Source organism: Crotalus tigris, unplaced genomic scaffold (genome assembly GCF_016545835.1).
Source record: "Crotalus tigris isolate CLP2741 ecotype Arizona unplaced genomic scaffold, ASM1654583v1 scf7180000017663.5292952, whole genome shotgun sequence".
NCBI lineage: Eukaryota > Metazoa > Chordata > Lepidosauria > Squamata > Viperidae > Crotalus > Crotalus tigris.
The window spans coordinates 4,854,101-4,874,112 of NW_024096550.1; the positions used below are offsets into that span (position 1 = coordinate 4,854,101).

Here is a 20,012-nt window from a genome sequence, read left to right on the forward strand (position 1 = left end):
AACCACTGAGGAGGAGCCTTGCTGGTAGATAGGGGAGGGCGGCAGCTTCCCCGTGTCTCCAAGTATCTCCTTAGGGCTGACGGAGCAAAGATCGGCCTGCAAGATAGCCGATCACCCTGCTGCACCAGCCGAAAGTCACATTGTCATCTAAGCGTTATAGACCCACCGCAGAGGATCTGGGTGAGACCCCTTTTGTTCCACTCTTCACCCCGTGCTGTTTTTGCCTGTAAAAGCTTGTCCTTGGAATTGTTTCCCCGTCTGGAGAAAGCGGCTTTTGTAATTGTGGGAACAAAGGCATTTTATAAAAGGACAGAAAAAAAAATAATTTAAAGACTATGCTTTATTTCTATCTACATTAAGGTACAGAAAAAATTGTTCTTTGGGGGGTTTTTTGGGAGCGGTATTATTTTATATTGGGAGAATATTTCTTTTTCCACTCTTTCTTTAAGAAATAGAAAAGAAAAGGGAAAAAATGGTGTTTGAAACAGACTTTTTAGCTTACTGAGGACATCTACTGGTCAAAAGTTAATATTGTAATTGTTGACTATTTGGAGATGATTTTGGCCTTCAAACTATTTTTCAAGAGACAAGATAATTTGAGCCACCTGTGAGATTTGTGGGGGTGCATACTCTTCAACTGTAGCCTCCACAAAAAAAGAAAGAAAAAAAGAAAAGAAAAAAAGGATTGCTTTTCAACTATTGTTAAAATGGAGAAGCCTCAATCACATTTAAACTATAAACTTATACTGGAAAAGATCTATGAGGCCAAAGAAGAAATATGCACTACAATAAAAGAGTTTACTATAGAATTAAGAGCCAGAATCTCTACTGTAAACCCCCAAATTGACTCTCAGATTACACCTGACTACTCTACAAAACAGATTATATAAGAAGAGGATTTAACTGAGAATAAAGAGAAATTTATCTTGCCTTATAAACAGTCTACCTATGGCTTTGAGGACCAGGAAAAGCAAAGACTGAGTTTTGAACTTTTGAAGCAATGAGGACTTATGGATAAGAGAAACAGAGGGCCAATGCAGAGGCCAAGATGGTTTCATCAAATCAAAGGACACTACAAGCAATAAAAGGAGACTTATCAGCTGGAAGGGAAGCTCTGCTATGGAAACCTGCCTGACATAAGAGGAAGGCTAGAATAAGATTGAAAAATGAAATTTAAAATTTCATGCATTGGACTAAAGGCAATCTAGAACTATGGACTGATTTAAGGATTAAGATTATGAGTTAGAAGTAAAGAGATGTTTTAGACTTGGATTGAATTAATAATTAATTGAATGTTAATCAAATAAGATGACTTGTTTATTTCATAATATGGATGTTATTAGCGGTGATAACTAATTGGATGAAATTTGTATTCTGGTTAATGGATAGATATGAATTAAGGTTTGATACTTTTCTGTCAGCTTAAAGAGATTGATTAATTGATGGATTAGATATATATAGGATAGATAAATAGACATGTACATTTAGATATATATAGGATAGATCAATATTTTTGCTTAAAAATGAGATATTTTCTATATAATGGATTAAAGATAATCTAGAATATTAAGAATGTATTTTTTAGAACAATACGTTTATTTGTATGAAAATTATTATGTAATGGAATGAAGAAAATTGAGATGTTTTAGATTTGGATTGAATTATTAATTATCAAGTTAATTTAATAAGATGATGTGTTTGTTTGATGACGTGGATGTTATTAGTTATGATAATTAATTGGATGAAATTTGAATTCTGTCTAATGGATTGAAATGATTTAAGGTCTGATATTCTGTCAGCTTAAAGAGATTGATTAATTGATGGATTAGATAGTTATAGGATAGATTAATACTTTATTTTAAATAGGGGAAATTAGTGGAAGAAATAAATAAAATTCATGATAAAATTAAGGAACTAGAATATAAGTGGAAGAGATACCTGAATTGATAAGGTTTTTATTTAAAGCTAACTTGATTACGGTATTCTAAATTTATAAAGCTTCAAAACAGGTTCAGGTGGAATAAATTTAAGCTAGAACTGGATATTTTAAATATACTATGCAACTTGAGGGAAAAAGAGAGGGAATACCTGATGTATTGATTGTACTATGTATATATGTTTTGTTCTAGCACCACATATGTCCTGAGTACTTTGTTTTAAGAATTAAAAAAAACCAATAAAATGTGTTTCCACAAAAAAAAAGAATGCAATAAGATTTGTCTGGCATGATGTATTTTTGACAAATCCATTTTGGCTTTTAGTAATGACTTTGTTTGCCTCTAGGTCAGTGGTGGCGAACCTATGGCATGGGTGCCACAGGCGGCACGCAGAGCCGTCCCTATGGGCACGCCCACCATCACCCTGGAGGGAGGCAGGGCCAGACTGCTCCCTTCTGCCTCTCCATGTGTGCCTGTGCTCTCAGCTCTCTTTCTCTCTGCACTGAGAGCCCGGGCTGGATAGTGGGAAAAGGCCTCTGTTGCCTGGATTGCCGCCGTTTCCCCCCACCCACCATGCAGATTGCACTGCTGCTTTCTCCCCCCCCCCCCCGTCGCATTTTCCAGGTATCCGGCACCCGCATCGAGCCACTGAAGCGCCATAAAATCACTCCATGGCCATAGATGTGAGTTCCAGAGACTTTGAAAACACTTCTGCTGCCCAGATCGGCCGTGGGGGGAGGGGAGCAAAATCACTCTGCAGCCCTAGATCTGGGCAGCAGAAGCAGCAGAGAGAAAGAAAGATTGAGCCAGCAGGGAAGCAAAAGTGTCAGGAAAGGAAAGCATTGCAGAATAAGCAAACTTACAGAAAGGGGATCTCTCTCACTTGCTTTCTTTCTCTCGCTCTCTCTCTCTCTCACGTGCGCACACACACACACACACACACACACACACCACCCCCTTATTAATCATTTCTTCCCCCACCCCCTTTAATATCATGTTTGGAGTTTGGGAAGGCACGCATCCTACGCTCGTCTTCCCAAACTCCAAACTTGCATGTCCTACTTTCCTAGCTTGCCTTCTCAAACTCCAAATTCGCGCATCCTACTTTCCTAGCTTGCCTTCTCAAACTCCAAATTTGCACATCCTACGCTCGCCTTCCCAAACTCCAAACTCGCAAGCGCATCCTATTTCCCTCATCCTACTCCAGAGTGGAGTTTGGGAAGATGAGCGAGGAAAGTAGGATGCGTGAGTTTGGAGTTTGGGAAGGTGAGCAGAGCCTTAATATAAAAGGCTGGTTCTGCTTTCAAAAAAAGAGAAAAGAAGGAAGATTATTGGGCTCCTTGCATCATCCCCGTTTGAAGCCATCCTTTGCAACAAGGAAAAATCCAATCTATCCAATGCTACCGAACATTTCAAATCTGTGTGCACCGAGAGGACAGCTATTTTTAAGACACCAGTCCTGCACATCTATATCTAGGAATAAATCTTATTAAACTCATGAGGCTGTGAAACACAGAATGAAACACACACACACTTTCTCTCTCATCTTTTGTAAAGTGGAGTCTTCTTCTAGGCAACCTGCTGCTTACTTTGGATTGGTTTCCCTACGTGTCTAGAAAATCAGTAGGTCCTGAAATCCAGTATTTATTTAATGAATTAATTTTATTTTTATTTACCATATTTTCCGGCGTATAAGGCGACCCGGCGTATAAGATGACCCCCGACTTCGGCGCCGAGTCGCATGCCTAGAAAGTCATCTTATACGCTGGAAACTACCGTTATTTCTGGTATATAAGACGACTCGGCGTATAAGACGACCCCCGACTTCAGCGCCAATTTCAACGTTTTCGAAAGTCGTCTTATATGCCGGAAAGTACAGTATATCTGGCCTATACTACTTTTATAAATAGCTCAAGGCAACAAACATATCCAACATACCTTTCTCCTCCCATTTTCCTTACCTGGGAAGCAGATTGGGTGAGAGAGAATGACTGGCCCAATATCACCCAGCTGTTTAATCCTCTATCACAGAGCCTTTTCTGTGGGCATGCACAGCATGAACAGGGTGAGCGAGGAAAGTAGCACACACGTGTTTGGACTTTGGAGAAAGGGAGAGAAAGAGAGATAGAGGAAGGAGGGGAAGGAGGGAGGGAGAGAGGAAGGAAGGAGATGGGAATGAAAAGGAGGGAGGCAGGGAAGAGGGGAGGGAGGGAGAAAGGAAGGAAGAAAGGAGGGGGGAAGGAGGCAGGGAGATTGGAATGGGAGGGAGGGCCTGAGGAAAGTCCTGCCTTAGCACTTGGCCACCAGCAGCCCTGTGGCCCTTTTGCCATCCCCTGGTGGTCTCTCATCCTATTGCTGAGGATGCTTGGTTACAAAGCTAGGTCTCCTCACATGGAGAGGGAATGGGCTTTCCTCTGACCCATGCAATTTGCCCTTCTGCACTCACCATGCAGCTGGGCACCCCCTCAGGGAAATGCGGCTAGGGTAGGCAGGACTGTGGGGTCCTGGTGCCATGGGAGCTCAAGGGCCAGGCTGGGTGCTTGACCTCTGCTGCCCAGGGCTCCAGGCAGTCCATGCCACTGTCCATGGGCCCCCTGCATTGCCTTGAGGCTCAGTGAGGCTCCTCCAATGGACCATGCCCTGGCGCTTGCCCCAGTCCCACCCCCCCTCCGCCGGAGACTCTCAGATCTGGCCCAGTCCTGCCCAGGCCCGCACAAGTGCCCCTTACGCAACTGACGGTGAGCTGGCCATGCCCACCCAGTAGGCCATGCCCATGCAAACCATACCCACCCAGTAGGCCACACCCACCCAGTGGGCCACGCCCATCTGGCACCCGACGATAAATAAGTGGGGTTTGATTTGTAGTTTGGGCACTCAACCTCTAAAAGGTTTGTCATCACTGCTCTAGGTGTTCGCTGATTCGTTGTTTGATTATCTTTTCCAGGATCTTCCCAGGTATTGAGGTCAGGCTGATAGGTCTGTAATTTCCTGGGTCCATTTTTTTTCCTTTTTTGTAGATGGGAATTTTCCAGTCCTCCGATAGTTCCCCAGTGCTCCAGGATCTTTGAAAAATAATAGTTCAGTGGTTCTGCGATCACATCTGCCAGTTTCTTGAGAACCTTGGGGTGTAATCCATCTGGTCCTGGTGATTTGAACTTGTCTAGGCTGGACAGGTGCTCACTTACCATTTTCTTGCCTATCTTAATTTGTGTTTCTATTATTTTTTATGGCACTATTTTTGATAGGTTGGTCTGTTTTTTCCCTTTATGTAAAGACAGATGCAAAAAACGAGTTAAATAGTTCTGCTTTTTTCCTGTTGCTTGTCACCTTCTTGCCACTTTCACCCACTAATGGACCAATTATTTCCTTCACTTTTTTCTTGTTTTTTACATGTTGAAAGAAGCTTTTTTTTGTTATTTTTTTTTTATTAAAAGTTTTATAAATTTTACAAAAAAGAAAAAAAACAAAACAATACAAAGACAAAAAACATATACAAAGAAAAAACTAAACATTACACAATGTTATTTTTGACTTTGGTCACAAGCCTTAGTTTATTTTGAGCCTTGGCTTTCCTCACTTCACCTTTGGAGGCTCGGGCTACTTGCTGATATTCTGACTTAGTTATGTGCCCCTCTTTCCACTTTCTATACTTGTCCTGTTTCAATTTGTCAGAGAGTTCTTTATGCAGCCATGCTGGTTTCTTTTGAGAGCTGTTATTTTTCCTCTTTGTTGGTATTGTGCTAAACTGGGCTTTTATTATCTCACTTTTCAAAATTTCCCAAGCTTCTTGAGTTGTTTTCCCCTTGAGGATTCTCATCCATGGAATTCTTCCCACGCCCTCTCTAAGTTTATTGAAATTAGCTCTCTTGAAGATTGCCACCCTGAAGCTAGACACCGAATTAGATTTCAGAATGATATTTTCAGTTCTTGTTCTCCTTGCCAGTCCAATGGCAAAAGGGCCATTTATTTACAGGACTGCTGCACTACCTTTCATCAGAAAAAAAGGACCAGCTCAAGGAGTTGCATATTTGTATGTTCCATGGGGTTTTTTTCTGTTTCTACAAGCATACAAAACTTATAAATATCTAAGTTGATAAATGCTATTTGCGCTGATGTAAAGAGAGGGGAGAAACTGTGGCAGAGGGAGGTAGTCTAACCACACCCCTTTTATACATGCACATTTTATATGGGCCCATATACATGGTCATGTATTCCTTCTTGCAAGCTAAGATAGCTTGAGAATATCTGCCTGTCCCATGACATTGGATAGGTCAGGCATGCCCCAGTTCCCTTTCCTGAAATCCTGCCATCTAGTGGGATCTCAAAAGCAGCCCATTTCCACGGCTGTCCCTACCTGATGGGATCGGTAGGCCCACATTCTCTCAGCCTTCCAAAAGGCCGTCTTGAGTGGGCTTTTTACCCAGGCACTGGGATAGAGTCCAGATATCTGGAGTTGATTGTGGGGTCTTCCAAGGGAAAGACTGAGGCGCCTGGTTTTGTTTTGGTTTTATACTTTATGGGTTTTATTAATCTGGGTTTTATTGTTGTTGTGAACCACCCAGAGTTGTGTTTTGAGATTGGCATACATATCTTTTAACCAAAAAAATAAAAACATATAAGAAAACCAGAACAGACATAGAGCAGTGTAGAATAACAACAACAACAAAGTAAAGTCTAACAAAGAGATCTGGAAAGCATCTAGAGAGGTTATTCTAGAAGCAGCCAACACCAAAGCATTAGCATGCAGTCACATATAAAAATAACATTGGGCAAATATATTAAGAGATAAGTTATGTCTAGTGAAATAAAAAAATATCAGAAAATATAAAAGCAAACAGCATTTGTTTGCTAGAATTCCTATCTTGTTTTGACATTCCATTTCTTTCTACTTTAATTGTTTAGACCCGTATCCCCCCATCTGACACCATCTCACCAACTCCCAGAAATTCCAGTTTCAGGAGGGCTTATTATATCTTCATGTTCCTAATTTAAAAAGCTACTAGTATACATTTTTATAAATTAAAAAAAATCAAGGCATTCTTCTACATAAAAACAGGTTTCTCATACTTTTATGTTAATACATAAATACAATTTTACATGCTAAATGTTTAGTTTGAACAACTTTCTTTCAACTACAGCTGTCTAAGATTAGATAGTCTCAGTATGTTCTAAGTTCAGTCCATTCCACCCCATCATGTTTTTCTTCTTTATTTTTAAAATCTTACATCTGAGAGCCATTATAATATTTTGCTTTAAAGGAGATCCCCAGTAGAGTGGATGGGGCTCATAAAAACTGCCTGACTCAATTTACCTTAAATGGTTTTTTATTCTGGGGATATGATGTCTTGAGCTCTCAAAGAGAAACTTGATAAAAATGAAATAAACATACCTTAAATAAATCATCCTGATAGCTGCAGTGCCTTTTGATGCTAATATTTCTGGAGGGAAGCAGATTTTAATCTCTTTTTATTTTCCCAAACCTTGTAATATTTCCCTCTCCAGCTATCTAAGCGTTTTAGGAGTAGCTGTTCCTTCATAGGAATTTATTTCTTATTAAGGCAAGTATGGAATACCTAATTACTGGGAAATAGTATGCTACATGCTAGAAAACAAACATATTCTAAACATATTTTAGTGAAAAGCCAGCAGAGAAAAGCAAGTTTGTCACTAAAAACATGTTTTTAGCATGTAGGTCCTTATAATATCAAAATGTGAAAGTTCGGGGTTCTTTCCCAGAGGTCGCTGGTGTGTTCGGGGCGTTGGAGTCATCGTCCTCGAGCCTTTCCCCCCCACCCTCCTTTTTATCTCGAATCTTCGGCAGCCGAGGCTGGTGCTTGAAAGCGCACAAGCAGCATGGAGGACAGCGATATGGATAACATAGGCTCCCTGCGTCCGCAGACCTTCCTTTTCGGCTGTGAACTGAAGGGAGATAAGCCATACCACTTTAAGGTGAACGATGAAGAAAACGAACATCAACTTTCTCTAAGAACAGTTAGTTTAGGAGTTGGTGCTAAAGATGACTTGCATGTTGTTGAAGCAGAAGCATTGGACTATGAAGGCAACCAGATAAAAGTGACACTGGCATCCTTGAAGATGTCGGTTCAGCCTATGGTTTCATTAGGTGGCTTTGAAATTACACCTCCAGTAATTCTGAGATTGAAAAGTGGTTTGGGGCCAGTTTATGTCAGTGGACAACACCTTGTAGCTTTAGAGGAAGAACCAGAATCTGAAGATGAAGAGGATAAACTACAGCAAAATATGGCAAAAAGACCTGCAGGTGTGACTTTAACTAAAGTTCCCTTGAAAAAAGCAAGGCTGGCGGGCAAGGATGATGACGATGAAGATGATGATGACGATGACGATGAAGAAGAAGATGATGATGAAGACGAGGACGAAGATGATGAAGATAAGACTCCACAGAAAAAACCTGCCAGAGATTCTTTTTGTGAAGAAAACACCAAAATCAAAACAGAATGGAAAAGATTCTAAATTGGCAACACCAAAGTTGACAACATCCAAATTGAAAGTACAAGAATCCCCAAAAGAAAAGGCACCAGTGACTCCCAAATCACCAAAGCCTGTAAAATCACCAAAACAATTCTCTATAGAGGAGATAAAAGCAAAAATGCAGACAATTATGGAAAAGGGAAGTAATCTTCCTAAGTTAGAAGCCAAGTTTGCAAATTATATTAAGAGTTGTTACAAGGCAGAAGACCCGAAGGTGATTCAAGAGCTCTGGCAGTGGAGGCAGTCTTTGTAAGCAAGAAGTCAAATGGTTCCTTTTTAAATGATGGTCCTATGTGTTTAACCATTAATACCTGACTGAAGCTTTCTCTCCAGAGTCTGATTAATATCGTCCATATTATTTTGGCAAGAATGTATGGTCCACAATGCCTGTTCAGTTTTTTAATACCAAGATTCCATCCTTTCCATTTAAAATATGTATGGAACATTTTGATAATGCATAGTAGTGGTGATCAGGGAAGGGGAAGTCTAAATGTAAATGTGAAAATAAAAATTTAGTATTTAAAAAAAAATGTGAAAGTTCAAGTTCTGTCTTAAAGGCTGCAGGGTATAATATACACATACCATTTATTTCACAAGCCATTTGCAATTCAGCATGAAAACAGGACAAACCTAAATCACCTAAAAATTCATTTTCTTTATGTTGTGTGGAAACAGTGCCACCTTGTGGAAATTAACATTCTCATCATGAGCTGAGGTGATATTTTTAACCCCTCTAAACTGATCTGGGATATAGATCTGAAATAACAGTTAATGTATTTTAACAGACACAGTAATAGAAACAGACAATTTATATAACATGGGTTTTCTTCTGAAGAGAGGGAATCAACAATTAAGCACCAGCAACATTAAGTCATCATATTCAATAGTAATTCTATTCATACAATACATTGCATTTTGCCCAACTATTTTAGTTATCTACCAGCACAAAATTCTAAATATAAGAAAACAGCCCAATATTTATATGTAACCAGACTTGAATATCATAGGTAGACTTTCTCTCCTCTTTGCTTCTATGAAAAGAAGAGGGCACCTCAGGCTGAGAAGAACAGAAGCTACTAAAAAGAGTGAATGGATAAGATGAGATGGGATAAATGATAAGATAACCTTTATTGTCATTTTTTTTACTGTGGGCACACTGGCACACATTAAAAATGAAATTCTGTTGCTTGCTCTCAAAAGTGTACACATACATAATACACATATAAACATGCTATATACAACATATGTATATACCTACACCCTTACGTATAAATATTAATCACTGTCCATCTTGAGAATGGAGAAAGAGACATGTTGTAAATGAAGCCTCCTTGCTAGGCATTCACAAAACTGCAACGTACTTCCCAGGTGCAAAATGTATTATTTCCTTGAATGGAGATGCTTTGTCATTTATAGAAAATCAGCGTTCCCAAGCTTCTTCCTTTGTTGGAAGGGAAAAAAGGATTCTTATATTTAAAATTAGAATCCGGAACTCTAAAGGAAAGTTATGGATCAAGACTAGCATAAATAAAGGATAGCTTCATTTCCCACAGCTATTTAGCGATCCCAAGAAGTTGGGGTGTTCAGAAAACTGAAGCAAATGAGCTTCTTGCTTCAGAAACTGATTTTTCTAAAATTAGGAATCAGTAAGGGATTGCATTAGGTTTAATTTCTGTTTTCTGTGTCAAGCATCATTGCCTTAACAGTCAGCTAGTGAACTGGGAATAATTTCAGCCTTCCATACTTCCAGTAATTGCATACTTCAGGCTGAGCTTGAAAGTATTATTTGGTCTGCAGTAATGTACATTCTGCTTCAATGTCATTATTTGTTTTTTAAATAGCAGACCACTGCCATCTTGTGGTCTAGCTGGAATACTGCATTTTCTTTTGAATTTTTGGAATGTGTTTATATACAGCAATCTGAAAAACATAGTAATTTATTCCCTTTGACATTCAAGGTAAACATGGTAATACTGAAAATCATTTTTTTTATATTTTACCTTTTTAAAAGAACGGTCTCATTTTCTTCATCTCTCATGAGTAACTGTTGGTTATCTATGGCTGTCCAATTTGCAAATCGTGACTGTGGACACCTAACAGCTACCAGAATCTATGTATGCTAATACACACACACAAAAGATACATTCACACACCCTAATCAAATATATCCACTTTATATTCCAATTTATCACTTTCTGTAACAGCTAAAGAAATATCTCCCTTATCTTATCTGTTATTTATGAACAAATCTTTAAAGTCTAATCATACAGGACTGAGCCAAAAAATAAGTTCCATTAATAGCTACAGAGGTATTAATGCCCCCCCCCCAAAATAATTAATAGCTACAGCAATTACAACATATATTATTTTAACCCAGGTTGAACAAATCTACTTTATAGTCCTTCAATTTACCTTTTAAAGTTTGGTCTTTAATCCCTTCCAATAATGTCCCAGAAGTTGATTTCTTATCTTTTTCTCTTTGTCTCCTCTCAGGAATTCCTTCACTAGTTTAACATGTCTCTTTTGTAAGAAAGCTTTCCAAGTCACTTTTCTGATTTATCTGAATGTCCTCTTTAATTATTTAGATATCAGCAGGTCTCATTTGTTTCAACCAGGGGTCTTCAAACTTGGCCCTTTTATGACTTGTGGACTTCAACTCCCAGAATTCCCCAGCCAGCGTGCCCAGCTGAGGAATTCTGGGAGTTGAAATCCACAAGTCATAAAAGGGCCAAGTTTGAAGACCCCTGGAAACTACTGTGGCATCTTATTCACATTACTCTCATAGTCAGGTATTTTTAAATCTATTTTCAAATCCACATACAACTCAGTCTTAGGTTCAATTTTAACCAATAAAACCTGTTCCTTTTCTGCCATCCCTATTAAATCTATTTCTGTACAGGTAGTCCTGGGTATATTATTCCCGAATATCCTTGATTTCTTCTATAGTCAAATAATATTGTTCCCATGTATTAATGGTCGCTTCTTTAATTGTACTCTTGAGTTCGCTCTGGTTTCCTTTAATTAATCTTCAAATTCCCTTCTTACCTTATATCCATTTACTGATCAACAAATCTTTCCCACATGAGGTTTTTTTAATAATTAATTTCAAATCACACACAGACACACGCACACAGCCTATTTCAGTGATGGCAAACCTTGGGCAGTGCCCAAACTGCAACCCAAAACCCACTTATGCATCGTCGGGTGCCAGGTGGGTGTGGCCCATTGGCTGGGTGTGGCCCATTGGCTGGGTGTGGCCCATTGGCTGGGCGTGGCTGTGGTGGTAATGGCAGACTGGGTGGGACTAAAAAGTTCAATCAATCAATTCCAACTTTGCAAGATCTTTTTTTTCCCCTCAAGAAGTTGAAATTGACTGACTGATTGAACCTTATTTTTTTTTATTTTTTTTTGCACACAGCGGTGGAGGCCTAAAGCAAAAAGGTTTTATAAACACAGCTGAAGGCCTAGGACTGGGGTGATGGCGTGCGTGCCCACAGAGAGGGCTCTGAGTGCCGCCTCTGGCACCGGTGCCATAGGTTCGCCACCACTGGCCTATTTGGTCCCTTAACCTTCCAAAATCAACATTCTAGTCTACCTTTTGCTGTTTTCCAAAAGTATTTTTTTCTTAATCCTTAAACTTACATGAAACTTCTTTCATCAAGGATAGTGTAAAACTTTCCAAGTATAGTGAAACTTACCCTTCTGAAAGTTCTTAACATCCAAAATATCAATAACAGATATTAATTATCTAAGATAATTAAAAAAGGAAGTGGACAAAACCAGTGTCCCATTGAAGGTGCCGAAGACAACCTTAGATCTGGGAAAACAATGGCTGACTGAAGACAATTCTGCAAGATAGGAGCCAATGGTCAATAGCAGAACAAATTTTAGCTGACAAGATAGAAATTATATTGAAAATGGTTTTATAACTGACAAGCCAAGAGAATATTTAGAAAAGGATGTATTCGCGGAACTACAAAAGAAACTGGCCTGAGGCTTTATAAAAGAAATAACCCAGAGAGTGACCTGGATAATTTTTTTCTACCACACTTTCAAAAGAAGCTTTTTAAAGTCTTGATGAACTCTGTATGATGGGACAGAAAAGAAATGAAGAGAAATCAGATCCTACAATACTTGAATGAACTAAAGATTAAGACTGTTAGAATTGAGAGGAATTCTTTTATATCATTACTTGTTTTCTTGATGCAGCACTAACTCTCATGATGGGTCAATAAGAAAAAAGATTATTTTTAAGAGTGGTGAAGGAACTTAAGTATTTTCTATTCTGATGGCCTACATTGGAAGGGAACTGAAGTTGTCAGAAATATCAGATCTGTTCAAAAACAACTTGGTCAGAAAGGAAATCATTGCTGGATTTACACATCCTGTTAAATCACAGACTCTTTCATTGTGGCTCTTGAGTAAACCACAGTTGGAATGGTACCTAGAGCTATAAACCATGATTTACACACACATCACAAAGACTGAATTCACAGAACATCCTAAGCCAAAACCTAATAAACCACTTTATAGTTTCCTTGATATGTGAATGCTATCAATTTCTGTAGAAGATAACAAAGTACAATAGAAAAAGAGAGAGAGAGAGATTGCTCCTATAATCAGTGTAATTTTCCCCTCATTACATGACTATTTACAGAAGCAGGATCTGTACTTTAAGAAAATTATTTGAAGATAATCTAATCCAATATACCTAGATAACACTAGAAATCATACATCAGATTAAATAAATAAATACAGCTATGGAAATAAATACAGCTACGTGTCAAATCAATTCAGTTTGGCCCTTATTGATTAAAAATAGCCAACTTGATACAGAGAAGTAGCCTTTTTAGACTATGGAACTTGAATCCAATGAATAAAAAAACAGTCATTTTTGTTAAGAATTACATGTTTGTTGTAACATCTCTATCAACTGAGCATAATAAAATCTGGATACATAGGTGCAGTCCAAGGTTTTTTGATTTGGCAGAGGAAGAAATGTGTTAATTCCTTTTTACTGTTTAGCAGACAATGTATATGGAATCTACCTAACGATATTATACAGATGCCACTTGATAGGATGCCAAAAGAAAATGGGATAAGCTATGCACTCTTTAAGAAATAACTTTGAAGGCTTCAGATCTTGAACAAGCACAACCCCTCTCTGGCATTCATTTAAGTAACTCAGAAAAAGATGCTGCTGCTTTAAAAAATTACATTAACTTTGTTAACTGCATTCCTTAAAGCAGTGGCATTTTGTTCAGGCTTTTGCCCAAGCCTGGAAAAGTCTCAGCTGTTTTAAAGAATAGAAGAGACAGCATAGACTTTCATGAGGTCTATAATAAGCTTTTGAAACTATAAGCTTTTGAAACTATCCTCCTTTAAATTATGATTTATTTTTAAAAATGAAAGTATCTATATAACTTTTATGAGACGTGTAAGATGCAACATCTTCTTCAAAGCACTGTGACTGGAAAGCCTCTGGGGAATCATTTCTGAAGATTAGAAGATGCACCTGTCACACACTCATTTCAACCATTCTCCCCCTATTCTCTGGAATTTACAGAGAACTGAAAGCTAACAGTAATTGAAGATTCTATTTTTTTTTCTTTTGGCAAACTTTGGTTGGGTTTATTCACTGTATTAAGAAGGGGGGGGAGATCACTTTAACTCAGGGGTCTTCAAACTTTGGCAACTTTAAAGACTTGTAAACTTCAACTCCCAGAATTCCTCAGCCAGCCACTGGCTGAGGAATTCTGAGAGTTGAAGTCCACAAGTCTTAAAGTTGTCAAGTTTGAAGACCCCTGCTCTAACTCAAGGTTTGAATATAGCTTTTCCCTTGATTTGTAAAGTATTATTCTGTGACTTTACAACATTATATGTGAAACCATGCATTTTGGCATATTCAATAAAGTTAATACAAAGCATTACAGGTAACCCTCCACGTAAACAGTTATTTGTTTAATGACTGTTTGAATTTACAACAGCACTGAAAATAATAATTTATGACCGGTCCTCACGCTTACAGTCACTGCAGTATCCCCATGGTCATGTGATCAAAATTCAGGTGCCTGATAATTGGCAAGCATTTACGAGATTGCATCATCCAGGGTCACGCGATCACCATTTGCATCCTTCCTGGCCAGTTTCTGACAAGCAAAGTCACTGGGGAATCCAAATTCACTTAATGACCACATTATTCACAATGCTTTGCTTAACAACTGTGGCAAAAAAGATTCTAAAATCAGGTGTGGTTTACTTAACCACCACTTTGCTCAACAATGCAAATTCTAGTCCCAGTTGTGGTTGTAAGTCAAACACTACCTGTCCTGAATTCTTTGGCAGGTAGAGAAAAATGTACCACATCTTCTCCCCCTCCCTCCCTCCCTCCCCCCTTCCTTCCCCCTCCCTCCCTCTCTCGCTCCCTTCCCTCCCTCCATCCCTATCTTTGTTTGGAGATAAGGATTGAAGTGTAGCAAGTTTTAAGTTACTAATTTCTTTCCTTGAAATTTATCCACAAAGAAAAAAGTGAAGAGTTTTTATAGGAGATTGAAAAAGCAAAATTAGCCCTTCTTAAATTAATCCCCATTTCACCTCTGAAAACCCTGCTAAGCCACAAAAATCCTGTGTTGTCAAGTTTAGCCATGATCAATTTAACCATGACCACTCAACGAAGGGTCAGATTAATCTGTTCAAAAAACAAAAAAATCATATATAACCCAAAAGGTAAAGCCAGTTTTGAATATTTTTTGTTCTCTTATTTATTGCTAAAAAATAATGTTTTGTACAGACAGTGAAACCTTCCCCTTTGGTCTTTCCCCATTTTTTACATGTAATACTTTGGTTTCTTTTGAAAAGGAATTTATAATTTGGTTAAAATTTGGAGCTATTGTTCACTACTCTGGAGATTACAGTATTTGGAAGGACCCTCAATTTACAGTGCTCTTGTATACAACTTGTAATGAACAATGTTGCAGAGTCATATGTATCAGGTTTTATATGTCAAACAGTATATGTTAGAAACCAATTAATTTCTTACTAAAATATGAACATATAATTTTAAAAATAAAATGTGTACTTTTAAAAGTGAATCAAGCAAATCGGTCACTATAATTTACCCTAAAGCTCATTCAATAGATAAATAATACCCGAATAATGAATATTGAACATTGCCAAAACGATAAACCTATCCCTTACACATATTCATAGTTTAGTGATCTGAAGCAGTATTGACATTAATTTAAAGCAGAATATGAATATCACAATCTTTAAGAAAAAACAGTCAGGCAGTCCTTAATTTATGACTACAATTGAACCCAAAACTTCTATTGCTAAGTGAGACATTTGTTAAGTGAGTTTTGCCCCATTTTACTACCTTTCTTGCCACCGTTGTTAATCACTGCAGTTGTTAAGTTAGTAACATGATTGTTAAATGATGGCTTCCTCGTTGACTCTGCTTGTCAAAAGATCGCAAAAGATGATCACATGACTATGGAGGATGCTGCAACAGTTGTTAAGTATGAAAAAACGGTCATCAGTCACTTTTTTCAATGCCAATGCATATCCTGTATATACATTAGAGAATTAAATATCTCTAGCTATCACAAAAGTTTTCAAAATTAACTAAATGAATAAAACTGATAAATGTAGCAAAATATGAAGATAGATTCACAACAATCCCCAAAATGTCGTTGGATTTTAAACATGCAAGACAACACAAGCAAAAGCCAATTTTCAACATCAAGACAATCACAAAGCTGATATTCAGTGTTTGCAATTGTGTCATCAAAGACAAATATCAAACAATGGAAAAATGGGATGTACTATAAATCCTACACTCCTATGGTACTTTAGGACATTTTGCCAGTATCTTTAATTATATATCTCATATTCACACATATAATTTATTAAACTTGTACGTCGCCCTATACCCAACAAGTCTAGCCAGCTCACAATCAAGACATTACAATAAAATTAATAAAAGATAAAAGATGCCAAGCACAATGGAATAAGTCTCTCTCTCTCCTTTGCCAAATTTTAATACAATCATTTCAAATACTTTATAAAATAATGTCCAGGTTTTTTCTGCTATCCATCAGCTTTTTTAATAATGACATATTCTTAATTCTGTAACAGGTTTTCTATGTGCAGCCATTATCTGTGATCCCTATCATTCCACTCCTTGTTTGTTGTCTTTTTAATCACTTTGTTCTATTTAGAAGATTACCACATGCAGAAAGAACGGCATTCGCTTGAATTCTGCAAAGGGGAAAGAATGTATAAATCTTCGTTCTTTATACTTTGTCTTGTCACTTTTTCCTGTATGTGCAATTTCTGTGAATTGTTCTCACTAATAGTATCCTGTTTCTACAAGCAGGAAGGGCTGAGTACAGTTTGTTAGTTAACATTACTTCCTATAACCAGGGTCAATATTCTGTAATAATGACATTAGAGCAGTTATTGTTCAGTCTGAATAATCTGTGTATCTCACTGATAGTTGTTAATGCACATCCTTTGTAGTGTAACGTCACCTGATAATCAGTAAACCCAGATTTGCAATGGACTTCCTCCATCCTGTTTTTACAGTGGCAGGCAAGGAGATGCTTCTTCCTGCCAAGCTTTTGTGCTTCTTACCAATTCATACAATAAGCACTTTAAAAAAAAAAAGCAATACGTGTTTTTAAAGTTTTCATTTTTCAGCTATTTGTGTCACATTAAACAAAGACTTTGTGAATAGATTCAAATGAAGCTATACCTTCAAATGACTTCTGAAAACTAAGTGATATTTTAAGCAGAGTGAAAATATTTAAGATTAAATTAAATATTTAAGCATTTTCTTTACAGGTTTACCAGCCTTTATTCTAAAAAAAATCTTTCCATTATTCCCACCTCTGGGATGAACCTGAATTACATGTTAAATCCAGTGATGTCTTCCCATGATAGAATAGATCACTGCTAAAAGGCTCTCCCTCCCATCCATACTCCAAAACTTTGAGGATGGGCAATTTTCCAGAATGGATTTTGTGGGCATGCTGCAAGATTACTATATAAGAGAAGACCTTTTGCTCAAAAAGAAGCCTACTTGCAGTAAGTTGGTAGGGATTCTAGGCAGACCCCTCTTCCAACTCCCCCCCCCCAAGTTCTATCATCCTCCTACACCAGTGTTTCCCAAACGTGACAATTTTAAGGCATGTGGACTTCAACTCCCAGAATTCCACAGCCAGCAACGCTGGCTGTGGAATTCTGGGAGTTGAAGTCCACATGCCTTAAAATTGTCACATTTGGGAAACACTGTCCTACACTATACACAAAAACTACCATTCTAAAATGATTTGGCTTATTGGAAATTCTATATTATCTTACTGTTACTTAACTGTTCAATGAACAGCAACACATACAAGATGTAGAGAAATATAATAATGTAACAATGAAGTGAGTAAACAGTGAGTAAAAACTACTCACCATCTTTTTTTGACAAAATAATCCCAACAACACAGATTAATTCTGTAACAATGATAGCACAGAACACTTGACTCCCAAACAGGCCTGCAAACTCTACAGCGCTCTCAAAATAATTTACTTTTAACATTCCAATGTTAAATGCAAGTTTTCACATACTTACCTATCTGTTTCTTATGGTAACCCTTTTGAGAATTCATCTTGTACTGATTTTTTAATATACTTTCTATATTAAACAGCCAAAATTACAAGATTCAGATTATATAATTCAGGCATTAAGAACAGTATCTATAACATTAATTCATCATAAACTTCAGCAGAGTGATACCTTCATTTAAGAGTGAGAAGAGTTTGCAAAATGCAGCTAAGCCAGCAATAACAAAGGACAATGCAGGAGGAAAGCATACAGAATTTATATCAGGAGTAGATAGGATGGCAGATTAACTTGAATTTTGCAGAGCAGAACTGTTTATTACTAGTGAAATTATTGCCACTGATTTCCAATGTTTTGTTTTATTTTATTTTATTAATTTTATTTTGCATGAGGCCACCTGCCTTCCCAGTTCCTTCTTTGGAGTTCCCAAAGACCAGAAGCATGATTTTTCAAGATACATTTATCAATACGTAAAACAAAATAGATGTGTTAAATCCTTGCTATGTTTAATGCTTTTATTTTACACTCCCACTAAAAAAACGGGAAAGCTAAAATCCCTTTCAGGAATGCTACTACACTGTACCCAGAATCCTTGAGCTTTGAAGGATGGTGATTTAAAAGTTAGTTTTTGGCTGCAAAAATTATCTCCTCTTAAGTTTCAAAGTATGTCTCAAAACAGTTTCCAAGATGTTATCAAGAATTTCTACATTAATAATCCAACTTAAGATCTTCTTCCTTCTAAAGCAATAGGCAGCAAGAAATATTCAAGAATTGCTCAATGGAGTTCTTGAAAAGTTGTTCACAGTTGTAGATAGTTGTTCATTCTTTTTGTTCATATCTCTTCATGTTGTTAAGTGCTCGACAATAGACCAAATGTTTGAAAAAACAGTGCCATAATCTATATGGATACATATTTTCCTCCCTTTTTCCAGATATATAGTGCAAATTCATGTCATACCTGCAAAACAAAGTTAAATATAAAGCAGCAGTGCTTTTTTTTATTGATGCCTCAAATTTTAAACACAGAATTCAAAGATATTGCCATCATGCTGTGAATATTCAAGTGAAGAAGAAAGCCATTTTAATTAGGATGTCCATGTGTTCTTGGTCAGAATATACAAATAGAATGGGAAGCTTTCCATCACTTATTTTTAAAACAATATTTATTTTATACAAACATAATTAATAAGACAATCTTTAAAGTAAAAGAAAACTAAATTAAAGTGACAATCAAAAAAAGACAAACTACAAAAAAAGATTCCTTCTACTCAATTCACAATGTACCCAGCTAAGTCCATAAGATGATTGGGAACTGGGCTGTCATAAGAGGTGTTTCTCCATATTTTATATTGCATTGTAACATTGTACCACAAGATAAAGTAATAGATAGAAGGTACCATTATCAAGCAAACATGTAATGCCTGGTCACCTGAAAGAGCTTGAAGAACAAGAAAGTCTGAGAGCTTAGAAATTTAAATATGGACAAATGAAAGACAAAGTACTAAGCTCTGAAAGACCTTGGAATGGAAATCCAAGACAAAAGCGTGAGAATGCAGAATATGTTTCACACAAATCTTGGGATGGATTTAGAAAGCAGAAAGGGGAAAGTTGCTGGAGATTGTCCATAATCATATACAATCAAAGTCAGAAATGACATTCTCTCACATTCTCGAAGCAGCAGAAAATGTTTCCTACCACTTCAAGATTGAAGTTAAAACCTATCTTACCTAAATGAAAGTCATATTTAATTTAGCATACTTAGTCACTGCAACCCCAATGCACTGATATGATTACAAGGAACAGCTGGCCTCCCAGAATCAATGTATTTTCTTAGCTCTGTTTCTTTGTGTTTTTCATTCTGAAGCTAATAGAGAAGAGAATAGAGCTGGAAGGGATCATCTAGTCCAGCCCCCTGCTCAAGCAGGAGGACCTACACAATCTCAGACAAGTGACTG

The 20,012-nt window shown here is 37.4% G+C and overlaps 2 protein-coding genes across 7 annotated transcripts in view; one reads left to right on the forward strand and one right to left on the reverse strand.

Moving 5' to 3' along the window:
• Positions 1–20,012, reverse strand: part of EXOC6 (exocyst complex component 6) — a 121,420-nt gene that overhangs the window by 86,191 nt on the left and 15,217 nt on the right. The window lies entirely within an intron of this gene.
• On the forward strand, positions 7,757–8,974 carry LOC120304923 (nucleophosmin-like). The gene is given in 2 exon segments (XM_039336042.1): positions 7,757–8,375; positions 8,377–8,974. Coding segments are annotated over 2 exon segments (906 nt in total). The 5' UTR covers positions 7,757–7,790; the 3' UTR covers positions 8,698–8,974.